The 21,679-nt window shown below is 41.7% G+C and overlaps 1 protein-coding gene across 1 annotated transcript in view; it reads left to right on the top strand.

Moving 5' to 3' along the window:
* Window positions 1–21,679, top strand: part of ITSN2 (intersectin 2) — an 82,978-nt gene that overhangs the window by 54,563 nt on the left and 6,736 nt on the right. The window contains 13 exon segments of the mRNA XM_032683941.1: window positions 112–256; window positions 693–898; window positions 1,736–1,800; window positions 2,532–2,698; window positions 2,987–3,032; window positions 3,209–3,330; window positions 4,107–4,203; window positions 6,378–6,569; window positions 19,780–19,891; window positions 20,347–20,356; window positions 20,767–20,873; window positions 21,494–21,633; window positions 21,636–21,676. Of these exon segments, the coding sequence (XP_032539832.1) occupies window positions 112–256; window positions 693–898; window positions 1,736–1,800; window positions 2,532–2,698; window positions 2,987–3,032; window positions 3,209–3,330; window positions 4,107–4,203; window positions 6,378–6,569; window positions 19,780–19,891; window positions 20,347–20,356; window positions 20,767–20,873; window positions 21,494–21,633; window positions 21,636–21,676 (1,450 nt within the window).

The following is a 21,679-nucleotide window of genomic DNA, read 5'->3' as shown; positions in this document are numbered from 1 at the left end:
TTTCCCATTGTATAGAATATCTGTTTTATATATATTAAAAAAATACTCTGCTTGAGGTACTTACTAAATAAAAATTGTAATTTGATAAATATGCCTGTGTTCAATTTGCAGACCACTTTCACCAAGTAAATCTGCAGAAGAATCTGATTACCAAAACATCCCCTTTTCTAACCTGAATGTTAGTACAGCCTGGCAACAGAAATCAGCTTTTACTCGCACTGTGTCCCCTGGATCTGTTTCACCCGTTCATGGGCAGGTACATTGTGTGAGAGTGGGGAACTTGCTGTGTTTTAGATTCATGTTCATTAAAATGATTTAAGAGAAGCCAAAACAACACACAACTTTGCTAATGCTGGGTGCACTGAACAGGCTAGAGGATGAAGAAGCTCGTTTGAATGCTCCATTAGTGTGCATTGATATAATTCCATGTTTCCAGGGATTATTGAACAAGAAGGCTCATGTTTCGTAATTCTGAAATAATTCTCACTTACAGTTAGATGCAGGAGGTATTTCTAACAAATAAGAAACTGAGTTGCATGCAAACATCAATGCAAAAAAAACCTACTCAACCATCACATAGGAATGGAGTTGCTTAAGCTTCAATAAAAGATACATCAGTGTTTGTTTGGTTTTAACATTTGCACCAGTCTGGGGTAGTGTGGTCAATGAACATCTCCACTTCTGTCTTACAGGGGCAGCCTGTCGAGAACCTAAAAGCACAAGCACTTTGCTCTTGGACTGCAAAAAAAGATAACCACTTGAATTTTTCGAAGAATGATATCATTACTGTCCTGGAGCAGCAGGAGAACTGGTGGTTCGGGGAGGTACATGGAGGAAGGGGTTGGTTTCCAAAGTCGTATGTCAAGCTCTTACCTGGGAGTGAAATCAAGAAAGAGGAGTAAGTGTGACTTCTTTTGTTGTTTTATTCAGCAGTTAACAAAAAGAGGTGGTTTAGAGTACAGAATTCTTGCAGTGCTTTAGTGTGCAGAATATAAATACCATTTACAATTTACACCGTGTTGTTTTAGGCTTTTATTATTTCATTCTGGCAAGCCAAGTAATGATGGGCTCACTGCTGTGTAAATAGACAGTCTCACTAGGCTGAGTGCTGTGAAAAATCAGTGGTGTTTGATTATTCATCAAGTGCCAGACTTCTTGTTCATTACCAAGTCAGCTCTCTTGCAGTGCAGTTGCATTCTGCCTCTGAAGGTCCCAATTTTTAAGTGACCTACAACTAATTGAAAGCTCTGAGGCACATCTGGTAGAAGTGGTGTGTCTTTCCTTACTTGAAAAGATCATTATGTCTAGTCCACTGCTGCAGGATAACTGTTCAGGTAACAATCCAAAGTCTAGTTACTGCTGGGATGGCTTCACCATGTGTGTGAGTTATTCTTTTCATGCATTTTTTGATAAAAGTTCTTATAAATTCTTTAGAAAAAGAGAATTTAGTCAAAATCTTTAATTTACTTCTTTTAGATAACATCATTTGTGAATTTATCTTCTCGTCTTTCATCATGTGACTTTCTTTTTTAAATTGTGTTCTCTTGGGTGTCATTAATATACTAAATATCAGTAATACTTGTCACTGTTTGACAGTCAGGGAAGTCTTTGCAGTTAATTCAGAGTCAATACCAGCTCTGAGATCACCAAAGTGAGCTTGGTCTCATCCTCATTGAGAGATTTGTTCTTGATCAGCCTCTTAGTTACACAAACCTTTTCTTTTTTCTCTCTGCAGACCAGAAGCTATTTATGCAGCTGTAAACAAAAGGCCTAATACACAGTGTTACACAGCAGGAGAGGGTAAGACAGCGTGAAACATGCCAACTAATGCTACAGTCTGTTCCTGCTTAATGGCATGTGGATATACTTAAATTTGAGAGGAATTGCTGTGCAGCCATTTTGGTGCTTGTCCAAAAGACACAGTGCAAATGTTGAGCTGTTGATACAAGACTCACAAAATAGGAACTGATATGAGACTTCTAAAATTGTGACTAATTCAAGTTGAGCACAGGCATGGGTTTTGGTTTTGTTTTTAAGACTTTTGCTTGAGCACTAATATATTTCTGAAAACTCAAATATGTCTCATAACCATAAGCTAAGTTCTCTTCCCGCTGTTCTCTGCTGTGTTATTGTTGTACTATAGAGACATCAGAATGGATTTTTACTCTTCTGAGTGTGAATCATTCTCTTATAATCAGTAAGAAGTGGAGAAAGCGAATATTACTGCAGAAAAATTATTTGGGAAGCACTTTCTTAACCTTATAATCTAGTGTATGTCCATGCTTCCTGATTATATTTTAGTTGCACCTGTGTTTTTTCATTACGAAGTTGTGCTACCTGTAAGAGTTGTTAAGCATGAGGCGAGATGGGATTGCAGTCAAGCAGGTACATAAGTCAGTTCACAGGCTTGTGAAGATATGATCCATGTTATGAACACACTGGTGAATGATGATATGCCTGGATTTGCACCTGATGTACTTTTATCCCCCATCTGAAACTGTTGCCTCCTCCTTTGTGTGCTGTTTGCACAGAGTACGTTGCCCTCTATTCGTATTCAAGCTCTGAGCCTGGTGACTTGACTTTCACGGAAGGTGAGGAAATCCTAGTGACCCAGAAGGAAGGGGAATGGTGGACCGGGAGCATTGATAGCAGAACTGGAATCTTCCCCTCCAATTATGTCAGACCAAAGGATCCAGAAGTGAGTTCGTGTTCTGAGAATTAACACACGGTATTTTCTCTCAGTTTTATTCTATTGACACCTGGCTCTTAGGTAGTGATTTTAAGCAGAGGCTAATATGCTTGACAGAAAAGAAAATCCTTGATATCTTGAGTGCTAAATGAGTGCTGTAGCCAGTGTCACACTGCCTTTGTCCATACAGCATGGTGTTTTCTTAAATGCGGGCTCAAAATTAAAATTTCCACATGCTTTTAATATAAACTCTGCTTTTTTACTGCACATTAAAAGGTGGGTTTTGTGTCTTTGTAGGGTTCTAGTTATTCTGGCAAAACTGGAACAATAAATAAGAAACCCGGTAAGTGATAACATTTTAACATTTAAGACTGTTTCTTAAGTGACTCTGAGCATTTTGGTTCATATCAGTGTGGCTCATGTTCTTAGCTGCACATTATGTACCGGGATATTACTGTGGATGTAGCTCTTGCTGCAGTGAAAAAAATAACAAATGCAATTAGTATGTTTTCTTTTCAGAAATTGCTCAGGTTACTACTGCCTATGTTGCATCAGGGACTGAACAGCTCAGTCTTGCTCCAGGACAGCTAATACTTATCCTGAAGAAAAATGCCAGTGGATGGTGGCAAGGAGAGTTGCAGGTAGTTATTCAAGGAGAAATAATTGTGACTTCATGAATGGCAACAAGGTGCTCTTGGGTTTAATTCAAAAAAACAACTCAGTATAAAGTTGTATAAAAGCTGACCAGAAAATTATTTTCATCTTGGATTCACCAAGGGAGGGGAAAAAAGGTTCTTTTAAACCTTAGGTTGCTGGGAGTTTTTTGTTTGGTTTGAGGTGGATTTTTTGGTCACAGAAAACAGTAAAACTGTCAATGAATATAACCATGGGAGGGGAGAGAGGGAAGTTGGCAGTTAATAAATTGTTTAGGATTTAATTGGTAAAACCCTGAACTGTAAAATTATTCTAATGAAAGAACAGACATTCTTGGAAGTTGGAGTTGGAAGCTCGTTTATTGCAAAGGTGGCTGTTCCCACTTTTCTCCTTTCCCAACTTAGATTTAAGAAGAGTGTCATGTGACAGTGCCCCCAACCTCGTTAGAGACTCCTGATGCATAAGTAGAATATTCATAGAACAAATTTTCAGCCCTACAATTGTGTTGTACTCGGAAATCTGCACTTGAAAATTTTGGATGAACGTGTTTGCCAGAACATATTGGGGTGCAGCTTTGTTCCAACTGGGTTGTTTTATCCTTTAGCCAGATTTTTTCCTTTTGAAATCTGTTTAATATTTAGTAGGTGTTTGGAAGCCTGACTTATCTTTGTTCACAGAACTGTGTGTCCTATTTGTTGCATTTTTCCAGTCTATAGACTGTTTGGTTTTTCAGTTATGTAATAACCATTGTAAACATTTGCAGGCAAGAGGGAAAAAGAGACAGAAAGGATGGTTCCCTGCCAGCCATGTGAAGTTACTGGGTCCAAGCAGTGAAAGAACCACATCTGCTGCTCCCTCAGGTGAAATAAAAGACTTTGTATTTCATTTGGAGTATTTTATGTAACTATTTCAGTTGTTCAGGTGTTAGTCTGAATTACATAACAAGCCTAGTGCTGTTTTTGATGGCCTGTGGTGGGTTGACCCTGACTGGACTCCAGGTGCCCACCAAAGCTGCTCTATCCCTGCCCTCCTCAGCTGGGCAGGGAAGACAAAATACCACAAAAGGCTCATAGGTTGAGATAAGGGCAGGGAGAGATCACTCACCAGTTACCAACAGGGGCAAAACAGACCCAACTTGAGGGGATTCACTTAATTTATTACCAATCAGAGTAGGGTAATGAGAAATAAAACTGACTCTTAAAACACCTTCCCCTCACCCCTGCCTTCTTTCTGGGATCAACTTCACTCCCAATTTCTCTGCCTCCTCCCCTCCAACAGCACAGGAGGATGGGGAATGGGGCTGTGGTCAGTTCATCACATGTTGTCTCTGCCTCTCCTTCCTCCTCAGTAGGAGGACTCCTCACACTCCTTCCCTGCTCCAGTGTGGGGTCCCTTCCACAGGAGACAGTCCTCCATGAACTTCTCCAACGTGGGTCCTTCCCATGGGCTGCAAGTCTTCACGAACTGCCCCGTGTGGATCCCTCCTGTGGGGTGCAGTCCTTCAGGAACAGGCTGATCCAGTGTCAGTTCCCCCACAGGATCACAAGTCCTGCCAGCAAACCTGCTCCAGTGTGGGTTTTCCGTGAGGTCACAACCTCCTTTGGACATCCACTTGTTCCAGCATGGGTCTCCTGCACAGGCTGCAGATGGATCTCTGCTTCCCCATGGACCTCCACAGGCTGCAGGGGCACAGCTGCCTCACCATGGGCTGCACAAGAATCTCAGCTCCAGCACCTGGAGCACCTCCTGCCCCTTTCTTCACTGATCTGGGCATCTGCAGGGCTATTTGTCTCACATATTCTCATTCCTCTCTGTCCTGGCTGCAGTTGCAGAATTTTTCCCCCGTTCTTATCTCTGTTATCCCAGAGGTGCTACCACTGTCACTGATGGGCTCAGCCTTCACCAGTGGTGGGTCCATCCTGGACCGACTGGCCTTGGCTCTGTCGGACATGGGGAAGCTTCTGGCATCTTCTACAGAACCCAGCCCTGTAGCCCCCCAGCTGTGCCAAAACCTGGCCACACAAACCTTCTACATGCCCATATCTGACTGTGGTATCACTGTACAGGTAAAGTTCTAGTCAGAATCTGTGTCTTTTGGCAGTCTTGTCCATTCAGCTCCTCCCTCTGACCAAGAAAGGCAAAATCTCACAACTTTGTAGTCAAAGCAGTTCTTCACAGACTCCCTCCCGGACAGGTACTGTCTTCTGCACACCTGAGAGCAGAAAGTCTCAGTCATACAAAGGTGTTTATATTCAGAAGATGGACACTGACCCTTACAGATTTCTATGGCAAGAGCTTTTTGTTTTTGCTAAAAGCACTGAAGAGCCACACTCTTCTCATTTGGAAACTCCATGTTTCCAAGTGCTAGCAAAAATCCTACAGAGGGCTAGCAGTCATTGACAAATAACTTGGAATTACATGCACTACTCCTTATAAGGAGGGAGACTAAACAGCAAATATTCACTCAATTTTTCCATTTGAATGTCTGGGTACAAATGAGATTATTTCGCAGAAAGGAAGCTCTTTTGGTTCTGCCTGCTTAAATTGTGCTGTTCTCTACAGTTATGATTTGCTTATACAACAGTTTCTGGGGTTTTACTGGGCAGAACTTCCTTGTGACTAAAGCAGCAGCCCAGGATTAGCTAACTCACATTTCCTCTTCCTTTGCTATATTTTTCTCACAAGTATCTGCTATAACATAATCAAACTCACTTTCTTTTCAGCCAGTAAAAGAAATGGAAGAATACTTGATTATATTCACAAGCTTTTAGAAGGTCAATAGCTGCTATACTAACTCAATCCATTCATTATATGAGTGCATAGATATACAAAGTGGAAATAAAAGTTACTGTCTGGCTCAATTTTAAAAATGTAAAAGAAAAAAATTTCCACATCAAGATAAGCTCGTGTGGTATTTTTCTTATGTAACTGTGTATGTGAAATTGTTGTTCCTTTCCTGTGGTTATGTAAAACACAGAATAAACAGTCTTAATACTTGTATAACTCTATTCTACTATTTTTTTTTCCTTCATAGTGTGTCAAGTGATAGCCATGTACGATTACACGGCGAACAATGAGGATGAGCTCAGTTTCTCCAAGGGGCAGCTGATTAATGTACTGAACAAAGATGATGCTGACTGGTGGCAAGGAGAAATCAGTGGTGTGACAGGTCTCTTCCCCTCAAACTATGTGAAGATGACCACGGATTCCGATCCAAGTCAGCAGTGTAAGCAACTTTTATTTTTTGATTAATGTTGTTACTTTATTTCAGAGGTGCATTGTTGTTGTTTTGCTTTGTGTCTGGGATTTGTAGTTCCAGGCATCAGCTGAATTGATTAGTACTTTAAATACTCTTTCTTTAAATACTTTGCAATAGTACTAAGTACTTTAAACCCTTTTCTATTTAACCTAAAAACAGCAAGCACGTTACCAGCCAGCCAGTGTGTGACAGTAAGACTGTGAGGATGAGCTAAAAATACTGGATTTGGTAGGAGTTCCCCTTCCAAGAAAGATGCTGGTAACTAACACGGACTGGGAAGCAGTGCAGGCATACTACAATTATAGAACTTGCTGGAGCTTCATAAAATTACAAAAAGTATCTGTAGTCATTTTAACATCAGTTAAGTAAAAATAACCATAAAAACAATAGGAAAAAGATAGTGGCATTAGCAAGTGGTTTATCCTGTGGTAAATGCCCATGTCCTGACTCCCAGCAATCCAGCTCTCGTCCAGTTCTGAGAAACAACATATAATCAAAACATGAGCTGAAAATTACCAGCTGCATGCTGAGAACTGAAGGCTAAACTGTGCACCTGGCAGTCAGTATTTTCTGTGCCTTTTTTGAACATAAACACAGTAAAGGTTTCTGGTGTCCCCATTTTGCACATGCAACCCCATTTTTTGGCCCCTCTCCACAGAGAAATTTACCATCATTTTTACTCCCTCAGCTTTTCATCCTGTAATTAAACCAACTTTTATATCAATCAAGGGGGTTTGGGAACATACCCCGGTGGCAGAGCTGCTCCTTTGACATGATAGGTCTTGTCTCTTCACTTGCTGTTTTTCCCTTGGCTTCATTAGGAGTTTTTTATCTGCAAGTCTGGTTGAGGTTCACTCTTAATAGCCTATGGCTTGTGTGTAGGACCAGTTTGCACTTCAGGTTTGATCAACATGGTTGTGTTCTTACAGAAGGATTCACAGACTCGTAATGAAGGTTACAGCTTGGATGGGAAAGTTAAAATATTTTCCCTGGGTAGCTTGTTATGGTTCCTGGGCAAAACAGAGTGTGCATCCTTCTTTTGAGGTTTTCTTTTTAGCTAAATTACTTCTGTGTTCACATTTTTTGGTAACACATTGTTTTGGGTTTTGTTTTCTTTTGTTTTTTTTTAAATGCCTCTGACCAGTGTGGTTGGGATGTCAAAAACTTCTGCATTTAGATTGAACTTTATATTCTTTTGATTAGACATGGCTAAATCATTAAAGTGGTCCTTTGAAAGCTTTAATTTGTTTACAAATCTCAGTTTTGAATAAATAGTATAGACTACACCCAGATGGGCTATAAAATTATGATTCTGGCTAAGTAGTAGAGCTTCATGAATTTTCAAAAATTACAGAGAGAACAGCTTGTCACCCCAGGTGTGTTGCCATTTCAAGGTATGTGGCTGAGTTGATAAGTTCAAGGTGATCATATAGCACTAATTTTCAGCAAAAGCTGTGCTAAGACCAAAATGTAATTGGAAACTTCTGATATGATAAGTTTTTCTCATTATGTGCTGATATGGCATTAGGCTTTTCCTTAGGTTTCAGTGTTGTGGAATAAAAACTTTTCCGTCCACATCAAACTGTGGCTGTGCTTTGAAAGTATTTTCAGAAAGGTCAGTCACGTGAGCAGATGTGCACCTGGTCATCTGTATCTGGTTGCTAAACTTTTGTCTATGATTCAGATCCACAAAATCCATCTATTGGTGAATGAAGAGTATGTTGAACTTATGTATTTTTTTTAATTCTCTGATTATTTCAAATAAGCTAAGTTATACATCAGTTTTGTGTTGGGATTTGCCACTCTTTTGTGACATTAAAAGGTAGGCATTTGGAAACTCAGGAAAAATCCTGCTTCAAACCCGGAGCCTGCACAAAACAACCAGCATGGCTTGTTAACTCAAACCCAGCATTGTGCAGATATCATTACCCAGGTTTCAGCTGAGCTGCTGCTGGTCAGCTGTGTTAGCAGTAAGCCAGTTCTGTACCATTCTTCTGTAACCAGAGGAATATTTAAATATGTACTGACTGAATTTCCAAACTTCCTTGGAATTTCCTTGTGGTATTTTTTGCTCTTGTTTAAACACAGTGCAGAAACTATCACTAGTGTATTCTTGACAAGTCACTATTCCCACAGAAGTGTTGATGTGGCCCTCTAGGGACCAGCTTAGAGATATGACAGAATCTGATTTTAAAAATGCCTTGTATTTTAAAGAACTGCTAATCTGAGTTTTGTGATGTTTCTGTTGACGAATAGCAGTTTGTCTCCCACCGTCTTTTCTAGATGATCAAATACAGTGGCATTAGAAAGGCAGCAGACAGATTTGGTTTACTGAAATAGGTTTGCAGCTTACGAAAATTCTCGATTTCCCTCAAATTTAAACTCTATTATCTGGACCAGCTTTGTATCCAGAGTCTTTTCTGGGAGTTACTAGTTATAGCTGTAATGACAAACTTCCCTAGCAAAGAAGGAACTGAGGTCAGCGAGATGTTTCTTAAGTTGCTGAAATAGCTCCCTGAGCAGAACAAGTTCACTTTTCCTCGTGGTGTGGCTGCACGTCCTGACACAGGGTCTCTGCAAGGAAAGAAAGAAAATCAATTCAGGGCATTGTAGGTTTGTCAACAGGTCTCTTAAAATACCTGGTGATTGCAGAACAAGGAATCGTTGATTTGTGCTCTCAGTAACCTCAGTGATGATTAGACTTGCTCATGTTTTGGTGACATTTTAATAGCCCTTATTCTAATGTTTGCACAAAAGCTATCATAAAGAATAAACAAGAAGTTTCAAAATACACCTATAGATTTAAAATAAAGAAATATGCACAGAATCAGAGTCTTCTGTTCTTTGAGTGCTTGCTCAACCATTCAGGGTCAGATGTTTTCTGTGTTGCCAGTACCTGCCTAGAACACATCTACCAGGTTCTCTTCCCATTCTTCCCTAAGGGATGTGTAAGGTAGGATAGGCATGGTGCACTTGGCACTTTACAGTTCTTTTCAATAGCCTGGTCTGGAGATAATTCTGTTTCAGCCAGCCTTTACCTGCCTTGCTCTTGGAAACTTGTTCTCTCATTATTTGGCTTTTTCAGTGAGACAGCTTTTTTCAGTTTGTCTTCTTATCCATGAGAGCAGTGTGAACCTTATCCTTATATTTCTTTTAGCTGAGATTTTCTCCCCTCGGGTACCTCAGATGGAGGCTTCTGGTTTGTCCTGGCTGAGGTGCCTCATCTCCCTCTGTGAAACTGGTCTTTCACAGAGCTGAATGTTGTGCCAGTTCTTCCTACTCTAGTAGAATCATATAATGTTAAGGGGTTGGAACAGACCTTAAGGATCATATAGTTCTAACCCTTCTGCCATGTGCAGGGACACCTTCCAGTAGAGGTTACTGAAGGCGTTATCCACTTATCCTGGCTTTGAACACTGCCAGGGATGGAGCATCCACAACCTCCCTGGGCAACCTGTTCCAGTGTCTCACAACTCTCACAGTAATGTACTGTTAGTGTTTCTGCTCACACTTTTTCCTTTCCATAGCCCAGCATTGCTGCAGTTCCTCACTCATCTGAGTAACTTCCGATGTGTGCTCAGGCCTGAGCTCCAAGTAGTTCTATAGCCTGAGAGCCACCTCCTTCCCATTTAAACCTGCCTGCTCTGCCTTCTGCCAGTGCCATGGCAAAAGGTGGTGAGACTGGGCACAGATCCTCTCTCCATAGACGGTTCCTGATGCACGTATGACAACGGTGTGAATTTCCTTAGGTACAGACTTGGTATTTATAGTAATACCGTTATATCTACCTAGTTAGTTTGCTCCCCAAACCTCACTTATAGATGTGACGTATTAGAGATATGAGGCAAGCCCTGTCCTTTCACCAACAAGGTTCTTTATTTCCAGAAGTCTATTTTCATGCAGAAAAGATCATCAGTAATTCGTGTGCACACTGTCTAGGGAGTGAAGCCTGCCTGATTTTCAAGGGTGTTCATAGTGAGAAAACAATTTCTGAGTTGATGTGGTTGTGGTGGGTGCATTTCTGTGTCTATATATGGACACGCTTTTGAAGTTCTCTAATTCTTGCCAAGTACATCTCTTTATGGAGTTAAGAGTTCATGGTATCAGTGGCCTTTGAGGTGTTGCCTGTTGCAGGTCTATGTGAATTTTTTATCACATGAAGATTAATAATTTATTCTAAGATTTAACTCAACAGCTCCAGAATTTTACCCCCTTTACCAAAGATCAAAGTCAATCAATTAGTTCATAGTGACATACTGACTCTCTATTTCTAAAACTATGTGGTGATTGTCAGCCAGGCTGGATAAAGCTTCCAGGTTGAAATCCTGGGGTATGGAATAGTTTCTGGATTGCCCACAAGGTATGTGCAGCTGCAACCCATGTCACGCCTCTGCCTTTAGCCTGACTTTGCAGTCAGTGCCTTTTCAGACTGTGTAGCCTTTGGTTTCTGATGGGGAATTGAGGGATGTCGTACATCCTGCTCCATGGACACATGTTACTAGAGACAAGACTTTAATTTCTTTTAGGCTTTGAAGAGAATCAAACAGGTAAATTTTTGTGTTAATTTATATGCACAAATTCCAGCAAGGCTTTTCCATACAAGTTTAATTTTTATCTGATTTTCTAATGTCCCACTACAAGTTTCTCAGGAGAAATCCTGGTTTTGTTGAAATGTCAGGGAATTTTACCATTGCCTTTAAAAACAAACCCCTGGGGCTTGACCTTGTGTTGAGTCTACATAACAGAAGTCTTCCTTGGGAAGCAACTTTTTCTTCAAAGGAGTCAGCTACAGAGGTTTTTCAGTCAGCAGAGGCTGGTCACAAGTACTTAAATCTGTGTGTGTTTATAAATATGAAATTGCAAAGGTGGAAGCTCATGAAATTGCAAAGGTGGAAGCTTTCAGAAAGTTGAATTGTTTATCGTTCCTTTCTGACCTTTTTAGTGTTGTTCTGTCTTTGTCCATATAACTCATATGTTTCACTCTTCAAATTTATGTTCATTTATCCTTCATTTTTTTTTTTTTTTGTTTTTTTTAGGGACCCAATGTTGTCTTCCAGTGTGAAAGCACCTCAGAGACCCACTATCCCAAGTTGACTAGCGTGGAGGCAGGTGGCCAGCCCTGCTCACCGTGTTCTGACACATCCTTTTGCTTCGTTTGACATTAGATCCAATCAAGAAATTAGGTTTTTGTGTTTTTTTTTCTTCTGATCTACAGTTTCAGTTGATTTGTAAAGCAGAAAGGATAGTGGGTCTTGTGTGGCTTTCACTGCTGTTCATTTTGTTTCCTTTAGTATTTCCTTTGGTATTGATACCATAGTTATTAGCATGCATATCAAGTTATCTTTGCATGGTGGGATTGCAGACACACAAAGACCCACTATTTGCACAGTTTATCTGAGCTGTTTGAATGGGCAGTTGTGTTCTTTAATGTTGTAATGTACCATATTTTGCAGAATTAAAGTGTTCACCGATTATTGTTCTAATGGATTGGATTTAATCTCTTACATATTGAGCTTTTAAAAATTGACAGCCTACATGGCTCATCCAGAAAACAAACCCTACCTGTCTGCTGCTGATAGTCACTGTGATTACAAATATGCTACAGGATCTAAGGGTTAGATCGGTGCAGTCCATCCAGCCTTTTAAAACCCTTTTTAACTGGGGAGGAACTATTAAGCATAGAGTGGAGGATAGTTTTAATTTTTTTCTTCTTCACAGTTTAGTACTGTGGCAGGAATTCAGGGTTGTTTTGGCTCAATACATTCTATCCCTAAACAACCTCCTTCCTTTAAATACTTTATGCTGATAATTCATATTTGCTTTCAGTTTTGGCAAACGTGCTGTTGCTGCAGTAGGTACTTACACAGCCTCTGTGTGACCAGGCCCTTCCCTGCCCCTTCATTAAATAGTCAATGGTACAGAATTGTTTGTGTCTGGCTGCACTCTGCAGTGACTCAAAGTACTGTCTGAAAGCTGCTGCTCTTCCTCTGGTGAATAAACCAGCAGCCTTAGTGCACAGCTAAACCTTGATACAGAGGTGTTGCCAGAAAAGAGACACTAAGTGACACTTGGAGCTGAGAGCAGAGCATTTGGGTTTAGGAATGGAACTGTGCTCCTCAGCCCGGAGGTGGTCCTTCACGGCCCTGGTGTGTCACCAGTAAGGTGCAGTAATGGTGCCCATATCTTACTGTAATGTTTGGAGGGAAGGAGGGACTTATAACCTTGATTCCCCTTTAAATAAAAGGATTAATTTAATTGCAGCCTTCTCTGATTAAATAGTTCTGTGCTCTTGTAGCAACAGGAGAAATCTCATAGACACAGTATTTAATTTAGTTGGTTTCCCGAACTTGGTTACGAAACAGCAAAGGTCACTTATGCAATCAGAAATGTTTACAAAACACTGCTTGTTTACTACAGAGACATATATATATATATATATATATATATATATACACCTATGAATGTTGTGAAGGTACTATCAGGAAAAGGTTAGTCCAATTGCAAAAATTTAAAAACCTTTCTCCAGAATCTCAATGTTATGTATTTAATATACTTGATCAAATAATGTATATGTGTCCTTTAGTTCAGAGATGTATCTTCTGTGCAATATGGACTAAGCAATGTGCCTACAGAAAACTACAAATGGGTTTTTATTCTGGATGTATTTTGTCTGAACCAGTATTCTGTTATAGAATGAAATTGCGTTGTTGTAGGCAAATAATGTGCTAGATAATCCTTCGACTATTCCAGATGACTTGATTTCCTTATGAACCTACATTTCAAGTGTTTCTACTAAAATGTGCTACTGACCCAGGATTGCCTTCTCTGAATTTCTGTCTTGGAAGGCCTGTTTAATACAGACTGAAGTGTCTTTCGCTGCACCAGTGGCATCAAGCAATCACTGTAGTCTGAGAACTGGGTGATCTTCCAAATTATCTCATTTCTAAAAGGCACTGTTAACCTGTGGGATTTGAGCCACACTGACTTCCCAATGTTCAGTCAGTTTTCCTTGAATGCCAGATTGCTACTAATGGTCTTTGAAAAACTAAAAACATCCTCTCTGGGATGTTTGAGGACATAGTTATGTGGCATTTTCCAAAAGCAGCTGGCATGCTACACATTTTTTAACTGATACAATTGGAGATTAGGGCACTGTTAGGTAAAGTTTCACACAGGGAGCCCTGTCGTTGGGTATGTAGGTATGAGCATTGAAAATTATTGAAACTGCTGCCTCTAAATTAGAACTGAAGAGTATTAATGTGAAGCATCTTGTGCTTTCACAGTTACCTTTTTGTGTTTCAGTATTAACTGAGTACGCTCTAAATTCTCTAACTGTAATAACAAAGATAATAACAACACACCTTAGTAATGCTGATTGAAAGAGACTCAGTCCCTGCCTTCGGTATTTGTCTCCACTGCAAAAGTCTGTCTAGCACAGCTCCAGCACAAGCACCTGAGAGCTCTGCTCTCCTGTGCATTGGTGCAGAAAGGGTTGGATACACACATCAGGTCATCCATGACCATGGCAAGGATGTATTTATGGCAAGATTATTATTAATTAATGTTCTGTATCAATGAAGAGGTGGAGCTAATAGAAGCTTGGGTTTAAATCAGACTTTTTCTTTCAAAAATGGTACTTTTTTGTCTGGTTGTGTGCAATCCACACCGTTGTTGCTAAAGGTCCATGGAGTTGAGTTCAGGTTGGTCATCCCAGCCAGCCAAGTAAAATCACCCTGATTTGGGTGAAAAAGGCTGGCTGGGAACTAAGGGCAAGATGGAAAATAGAGTTTTTGTTTAACTGATGGTTCCCGGGCAAGAGCTGAGAGTTTAAATGTTGCTCAGAGCCACACAAGGTTAACAGGTTTCACTGGAGCCAACATGGAAAGTGAAATATGCTGCTGCCTGCAGTGTAGTATTTCCTTAATGTTGTTTCCTGTGGGCTAGCAGAGAACAGGGACCCTGGTGTCGTTGGGGTGAGAACATGAACAGTGCTGTAAATGCACAAGGACAGGTACCAAAACACTTCCTAATTCTGTAACTGTCTGGTTTATGTAATGGGCTAACAAGCTACATAAGCCTAGTTTTACACAAGCTTAGTTCCTGATCCAGACTTGGATCCATGCAGGAAGGTCTTGTGCCACTACTGGGACCCGGTCTCAGGGCTGGGCTGTGCAAGGAGTCAGTGGTGGTGAGGGCTGAGAGCATCCAAAGCACTTTCTCCATGTGATTAATGGTGCAGTCAGGAGTGCAGAAGGCATAAAGCTCCATCAAAAAGTTACACACTAATAACTGAAACATCTCCTACCAGTCACTGAATATTTTTGCCATCTCAATGCTTTGTCAGATTTCCTTGTGTGATTTCCTTTGTGTGATTTCCTTGAGCCGGGTTGGAAACACCTGTAAATAAGTCTGCTCGTAGGAATGCGGACAATCCTTGGCCTGCAGTGGGAGCTGCTGCAGGGTTGTGCTACTTCAATGTAATGAACCAATAAAACTGCTGTGTAATGGTGTGTGCTGCCTTAAGATCCCTCCTGTTCTTCCCAAGCTTGAGTGTCCGTGTGCAGGGATGGTTGTTGAGACATGCGAATGCAGGCTGTGCTTAGCATGAGGCAATTGTTCATCCTTGGTTTTAAACGACGTTGTAAGATAACTATGCAAATGTATTTTATTAAAGGGACACATAAAAGGATCTAGTTTGTCTCTTGTGGTTTTTTTTGTCCATCTGGGGAGGATTTTTTTTTCCCAGCTGAATAGCTCGGTACAAGCATTGTCTTGCCTGGCTCTGTGATGGAGAGACTTGGTCTTGCTTTTTACCTCTTGGAAACTGAATCATAAATTTCCTCTATTGTAGCAGAGAGAGTAATCCTGCATTTACTGATTAGGGGAGATTGGACAAAAGTTTCTATTATTTTTCCTAGGGCCTGATGGAAACCACCTTTTCCATGGCCACAGGTTTCTTGGATTAGTTCCTTTTGTGGGTTTCAATAGCACAGAGTCTGCTCCAGGCAGTGACAGGAGTGTGTCACAAGTGTTTTGGCCTTACACGTGCCAGCAGAGCTTGTAAGTGGCTATGGGTGGTGTCCCATGATGCCACCAGCTACTCCCTGGCTGTACTGAAGGGACTGTTCTAATGCCAGCCCATGGTCCTGAAGGTGAGATGTGGCCTTCCTATGGCAGCTTGGGAAAATAAGAGACAGGGAAAAAAAAACCCAAGCCTTACTTGCTTTTCCCAACCATATCTACTGGCTTGGGATTCAAACAAACAAAAAACCAGACACAACAAACTAACCCCCTTAAAAAAAAAACAACAAACCCCAAACCCTAAACAAACCAATATATTTCCTTAAAAATGCAGTTTATATAGAATCACAGAATCATTAGGGTTGGAAAAGGCCTCTAAGATCATCAAGTCCAACCAAGAACCCAGCACTGCCAATCCCACCACTAAACCATTTCCTCAAGAGCCATGTCCACACATTCTTACAGGGATGGTGACTCCACCTCTTCCCTGGGCAACTCATTCCAGTCTTTGACAACACTTTCCATGAAGAAATTTTTCCTAATATCCAATCTAAACTCCTCTCTACCCCTAAATAGTCTTCACTGATAACCAAAAGCAGTTAATGCCTCTGGTCTAGATAGATCCTTCTGGGCAAGTGCCTGAGCTCCTGTTGGAGGGTTAAGCTGTCATTTCTAATGTGTTTTTCCCTTGTTCATTGAGAGGGGAAGTTTGCTGGGGAACAGGACAAAGCATTCAGTGCCCAAGCAGCTCTGGGCATCTAGGAAAGCCTCTTATTCATCTGCTTTTTACTTCAGTTCTCTGGAATTGGCTTTTAAGTGAAGAATTTTAATTCACTTATTTTTTTAACCAAGAAAAAATGACATGGTGATAGGTCTCATTCATCTTTTCTTTGGGGGATTTCTTTTCTTCAGAAAGTGTCGCTCTTCCCCTTGAACGTGATCAAATCCAAAATATGTCAGTAATTGGAAAGGTTTTCACCCCCAGCCCCCATGTTTTTCAGGCATGTGAATCTCCTCCAGAGCAGAACATCTTTGGACTCTGGAATGTGGTAGTGTTTCAGGCAGCGGCAGTTATCCTAGTAGGAAAAAAATATTCCTCGATCAGGTATATTTGGAGGGGAAAGTATAATTTTAAACACAACTGTAGAGACTGGGATTTCCTGTTTGTACACTCTCCAGCTTGTTTTGCCCTGCCCTGGTGAGGCAGGTGCTTCCTCCCCTTGGAGAGCAGGATTTAGCACAGAAGGCACCCCAGGTGGTGTAGGCAAATCTTTGTTGGTATGTCCCAAGTTTCCAAGGTACCAGCCACTCACTGCTCACTCCAGTCAATGTTCTGGAGAAGGGAGCTGGGCAGGTCATGCTCCAGGCAGTCTGAAAGCTTAGCACTACCTGCTCTTGGTGGGAGAGGCAGGCTGGCTTCCCCTCGAAAAGTCAGGAAACCCTCTCAATAAGCAGAGGAGGTGAGTAGCTGCAATCCCCTCTGCAGGTGCTCCCAGAAATCTCACTGCTTTTCATGAGTTGCATCTGGAGCTTGGGATGAATCCTGACCAGACGGAAGCCAAAACAAACCAACAGCTTTCTGCTGCCAAACAAGACAGTTTTATTGCTTCCCTGCACATTCCTGGCTGCTAAACTAGCAGAGAAATACTGTTTCCCCCCCCCCTCCTTGGGATTTGTTTGCTGCCAGGGTGTGAACTGGGAGTCAGACAAGTGCCAGAATTGATGCAAGGGAAGGAGGGAACAGAAATGTGGGAGGAGAAGGTGTAGAGATGTAGGTCCACCCTTTCTGTACTGGTGAGCCCATGGGTTGCTATGGACGCTTTAGGAAAACATTGGCAAATGCACCAGGTAGGCTGGTTTGTTCTCTGGTCTCATTCCTTTCTTCCCTTCAGACCCAAATGCCTGAATTCACCCTCTAAAATCAGATGTGGGGATCACATACTGTGTTTTTATGCTGATATCATCAGATGTATCGAAATTTGGAGTGTTTTCACTGGTAAACACTAGTGTTTAATTAAAATTAAATAAAATATTAAACACAAAACAGCACTTGTCCCTTCATGCCAGAAGCTGACAGGCCAAATACAAGGTTAGTGCAGGAGTCAGTTAATGTAACTGCATTTTTGCATCTGATAATGAGCTTATGAACCAAATCTATTTTAATGCAGAAAAAGGCACGTTTTTCTTCCAGTGTTTGCTTCTGCTTTCAGTGGGCAGCATGGGACAGACCCAAATCCCAGCATGTGGATTGTTCCAACAGCTGGAATACAAGCAGACAGGAGCTTCAGTCCATCCCTGCTGATGTGGCCACGTGGTCAAAGCTGAGACTTCCAAATCTGGATAAATAAAGCCTGGTTACTGTGCAACCCCCTGATTATCTTAAAATGTCATGTCTTAGGCAACTGGTGAGCTTAAACTCAGTGCTGTACAGACTGAAGAGTGACACAAGTAGCACACATTGGCCATGGACCGTCTCGATGGACTGAGATACCAAACTTCACAAGAATGACTTTGGTCTATAACTTTACTTCTTTTTCTCATCTAATTTTGGCCTGATTGTAACTCTGGGGATAACTAAGGCCAGAAGCAGCATTCTGCACAATCAAAAGAGCTGCAATCCCAGATCTCTTTGTAAAAGTGTGTTTTTGCAAATCTGTCAGAAGGCTTAAGATCTGTGCTCCTCCTTAGGGTCCAAACAGAACTGAAAAGTCCTGATTTCAATCTGGTTGTTGCCTTTGCTGTTTCACTTCTTTGTGTTGTTCAAAGGGTTTCCCTGTTAGAATACTTGGCATGGTGTCGTAAGTTCACTTGATAAGAGTTTCTCTTTTGCTGACAGTTGCTGCTCCTTCAGGCAGCTTATGCCTGTGAGGTTCCGCTAGATCACTGTCTCATCAAGTTTAGCCAGACGTTTAGTGTTTCTTAGTTTTTTTCCCCTCAAATTTATTACTAACTCCATTATTTGAGCAGCCCTCCCATAAACAGATCTATACACTGATGTGAATAAAGCCGCATCCTCGTGTCCCAGTGTGTCGGGGTGATGGGGAGGTACAGCCCTTTCTGTGTAGGTCGCCCTGCCTTTCACCCCACCTGTCAATTTCATGAAGTGTTGTTCCTCTAGAAATGCCGGATTTAAATGAGTTCCTGCGATGTCCTTTCTGCTATCCTGCAAAATCCACCTGGTATTACAGTGCGATGCCATCACACCCACAATAGAAGGATGTTCTCAAACTCTCTGTATTGTTCCTTTGTTCTCCTTTGTTCTCCTTTTCCCCACCCTGCTGCTTCGCAGTCCTCGCTGGCATGTGATGGCTGACAGACGGATCCAGATTGACTTTCTGTTCTCTCCTTTACCCAGCTAAACCACTTTGTTTTTACCAGTTTTTGGTTTGGTTACTAAAGTTTGAACACTGTTGTCTTGTTTACTAACATACAGTAGAGAAAGAGCTGTGTGAAGCTGTAGGCCTGCATGTTCTTACAGAAACTTGGGGTTTGTGTCACTGACTGCCAGTGTGTTCCTGTGCATGATTTCGATTATTTGTAATTGATGCATAAAAATAATTCAACATATTTCAGGCTCATTTTAGAAAAAAAAGTTATGCAACTGTGAAGTTACACAGATATAACATTATGTGTTAAACTTTAAAAATTTGTAGTGGTGGTTTATCAAAAATTATTAACCAAGGCAAAGGACTTGAGAAATGGGGTGGGGATTAAAGGTGCGATGTCCTAAGTCAGGACCAGACGCATTTTTCATTACTTCATCTCACAAAAGAGAACTTAGAATCGTAGGATCATTAAGGTTGAAAAGATCTTTAAGGTCAAGTCCAAAAAGACATTGCATGAGGTAAGAGGAAAGTTTCAAATCAGTGTGGCAGAAGAGGTGAGAAAAGTCATGAGACCAATGGAGTGGCAGGAAGTCAGGAATTCTCATTCTGCATCACAGTACAAGAACAAGGGGCATTTGAAGAAATAAAAAGTTGACTGAAAAATGACACAAAGGAGGGAGGGGGTCAATCGCTACCTCACTCGGTTTTGAAACCCGCTGCTGCTGTTTGTGTGGTCTGAGGCACAGGCTGGTGTGTGCTGGTGCAATTCTTTTAATTCATCACATCTGGTGCCTTGAGTGGGATCTAAACTTCTGGCTTACTTCTTGCAGGGTGTGCTGATCTCCAGAGCCTTGACACCATGCAGCCAATGGAAAGGAAGAGGCAGGGCTACATTCACGAGCTCATTCAGACGGAGGAAAGGTACATGGACGATCTGCAGCCGTCGTAGAGGTGAGATCTAGGACATGAAAATGCATTTGGAAAAAGAGCACCTCTGTCCTGCTGAACAATAACAATAATGGGATTCTTCAAATTGTGAGATGCTGGAAGAGGAAAGGTGTGTAGGCACCTCCCTTTCCAGTGAATGTTACATAGTTGCCCACCAGGCAAAACAACGTTGTGAAACCCCTTGGCTTACGAGGACCTTCCTATTTTCCAAATCCTGTTCTTTGGTGTTTGGGTTCGGTGGAAAGATGATGGGCTGGGCCAGGTGTCGAGCAGAGCTGCAAAGGCTCATGACAGAAGCTGTAGAAGCACCATAAAAGTTTATCATGTGCCTTCTCTCCAGTTTTATTTCTGGAAGCAAGACAACACACTAGGCCAGGCAGGAACTGGGCAGCCTAGTGTGGTGTTGGGCGTCCAGTTTGACCTCTCTGCATAAAACAACTGTGGCAAAGTGTGACAGATGTTAAATACACCAAGTTACACAGGTGCTCTGCTCTCCAGAGGTGATGTGCTGTGGTTCTGCACAAAGGGTGACCCTTCATCCTCTGGGCAGGGGGAAAAGCACGATGTGCAAGTGCAATTTGTGTAGTGATTGACTCTGAAATCATGGGAATGCTCTTCTGCTGAGCAGTCAGCCTCCAGGTCTCAGTGCTTGTTCCTGCTTTGCAAATGATGATGCTGGTGTCAGAATGGGGTCACACGCTATGGGGAAATAGTGACAGCTGTCACAAGTGCTACTAAGGAATTGCTTTTAACTGTTGAGAAATTAGACACTGAGCATTCAACAAAAGCAGTCACTGCTAGGTTAAACAAGAGGCTGAGCTGCTTTTGTCTCTGAAGAATGACTCACTTTTCTCATTTTTTGGCTCCAGGTTTTCCAAAAACCAATGGCTGATTCGGGCTCTCTCACAGAAGGAGAAATGGGGCTGATCTTTGTTAACTGGAAGGAACTCATCATGTCAAATACAAAGTTACTGAAGTGAGTACTTACCTGCAGTCTTACATTTTCCTCTTTTTTATTTTCTTGTTCCTTTTTCCAGGAAGTTTCCTGGTTTTACAATAAGTATTCTGTCCTTGCTGATTATTTCCTGTGCATGTATGCATTCACTACAGACTGCTTCAAAAGGAGTTGTAATAAGAGAGAGGGAAGAGTAAACAGCAAGAACAGATGCACATTTGCTGTAATACCTTAGAAGCAGAGCCTACACAAAAGTATGTGCATGGGAAGCATTCTTTCCAGTTCTCTGCACATCAACCTTCTATTATCTAAAAATAAACACTAGAGAGACAATGTGGCTAATAATTCACTGAATGGGATGCTGGTTGAATGTAGAGATTGATTCTGATTGTCCCAGAAACCTCACAGGAGAGTCCCAGTCCCCCAGACACCACCAGGCAGATCATTCAGCTCAGCATGTTGTGCTGGTGACTTCCTGGGGGTTCAGGCTGGATCCCAGCGCTGCCTGGAAGTGCCTTTGCTGTGTATGGGAATTCACCTCCCAGGCTTTGAGTCCTTTCAGAGGTGGGGGTTGTAAGGGCTGTGATTTAGGCCTCACAGACTTGGCAGCAAAGTTGGATGGTGATTTCTCTCCTCCTCAGAGCCTTGCGGGTGCGTAAGAAAACGGGAGGAGAGAAGATGCCGGTGCAGATGATCGGGGACATCCTGGCAGCAGAGCTGTCCCACATGCAGGCCTACATCCGGTTCTGCAGCTGCCAGCTCAACGGGGCGTCGCTGCTGCAGCAAAAACTGATGAAGATGCTGATTTCAAAGACTACTTAAAGGTA

This window comes from Chiroxiphia lanceolata, chromosome 3 (genome assembly GCF_009829145.1).
Source record: "Chiroxiphia lanceolata isolate bChiLan1 chromosome 3, bChiLan1.pri, whole genome shotgun sequence".
NCBI lineage: Eukaryota > Metazoa > Chordata > Aves > Passeriformes > Pipridae > Chiroxiphia > Chiroxiphia lanceolata.
This window is presented reverse-complemented; position numbering and strand designations above follow the sequence as displayed.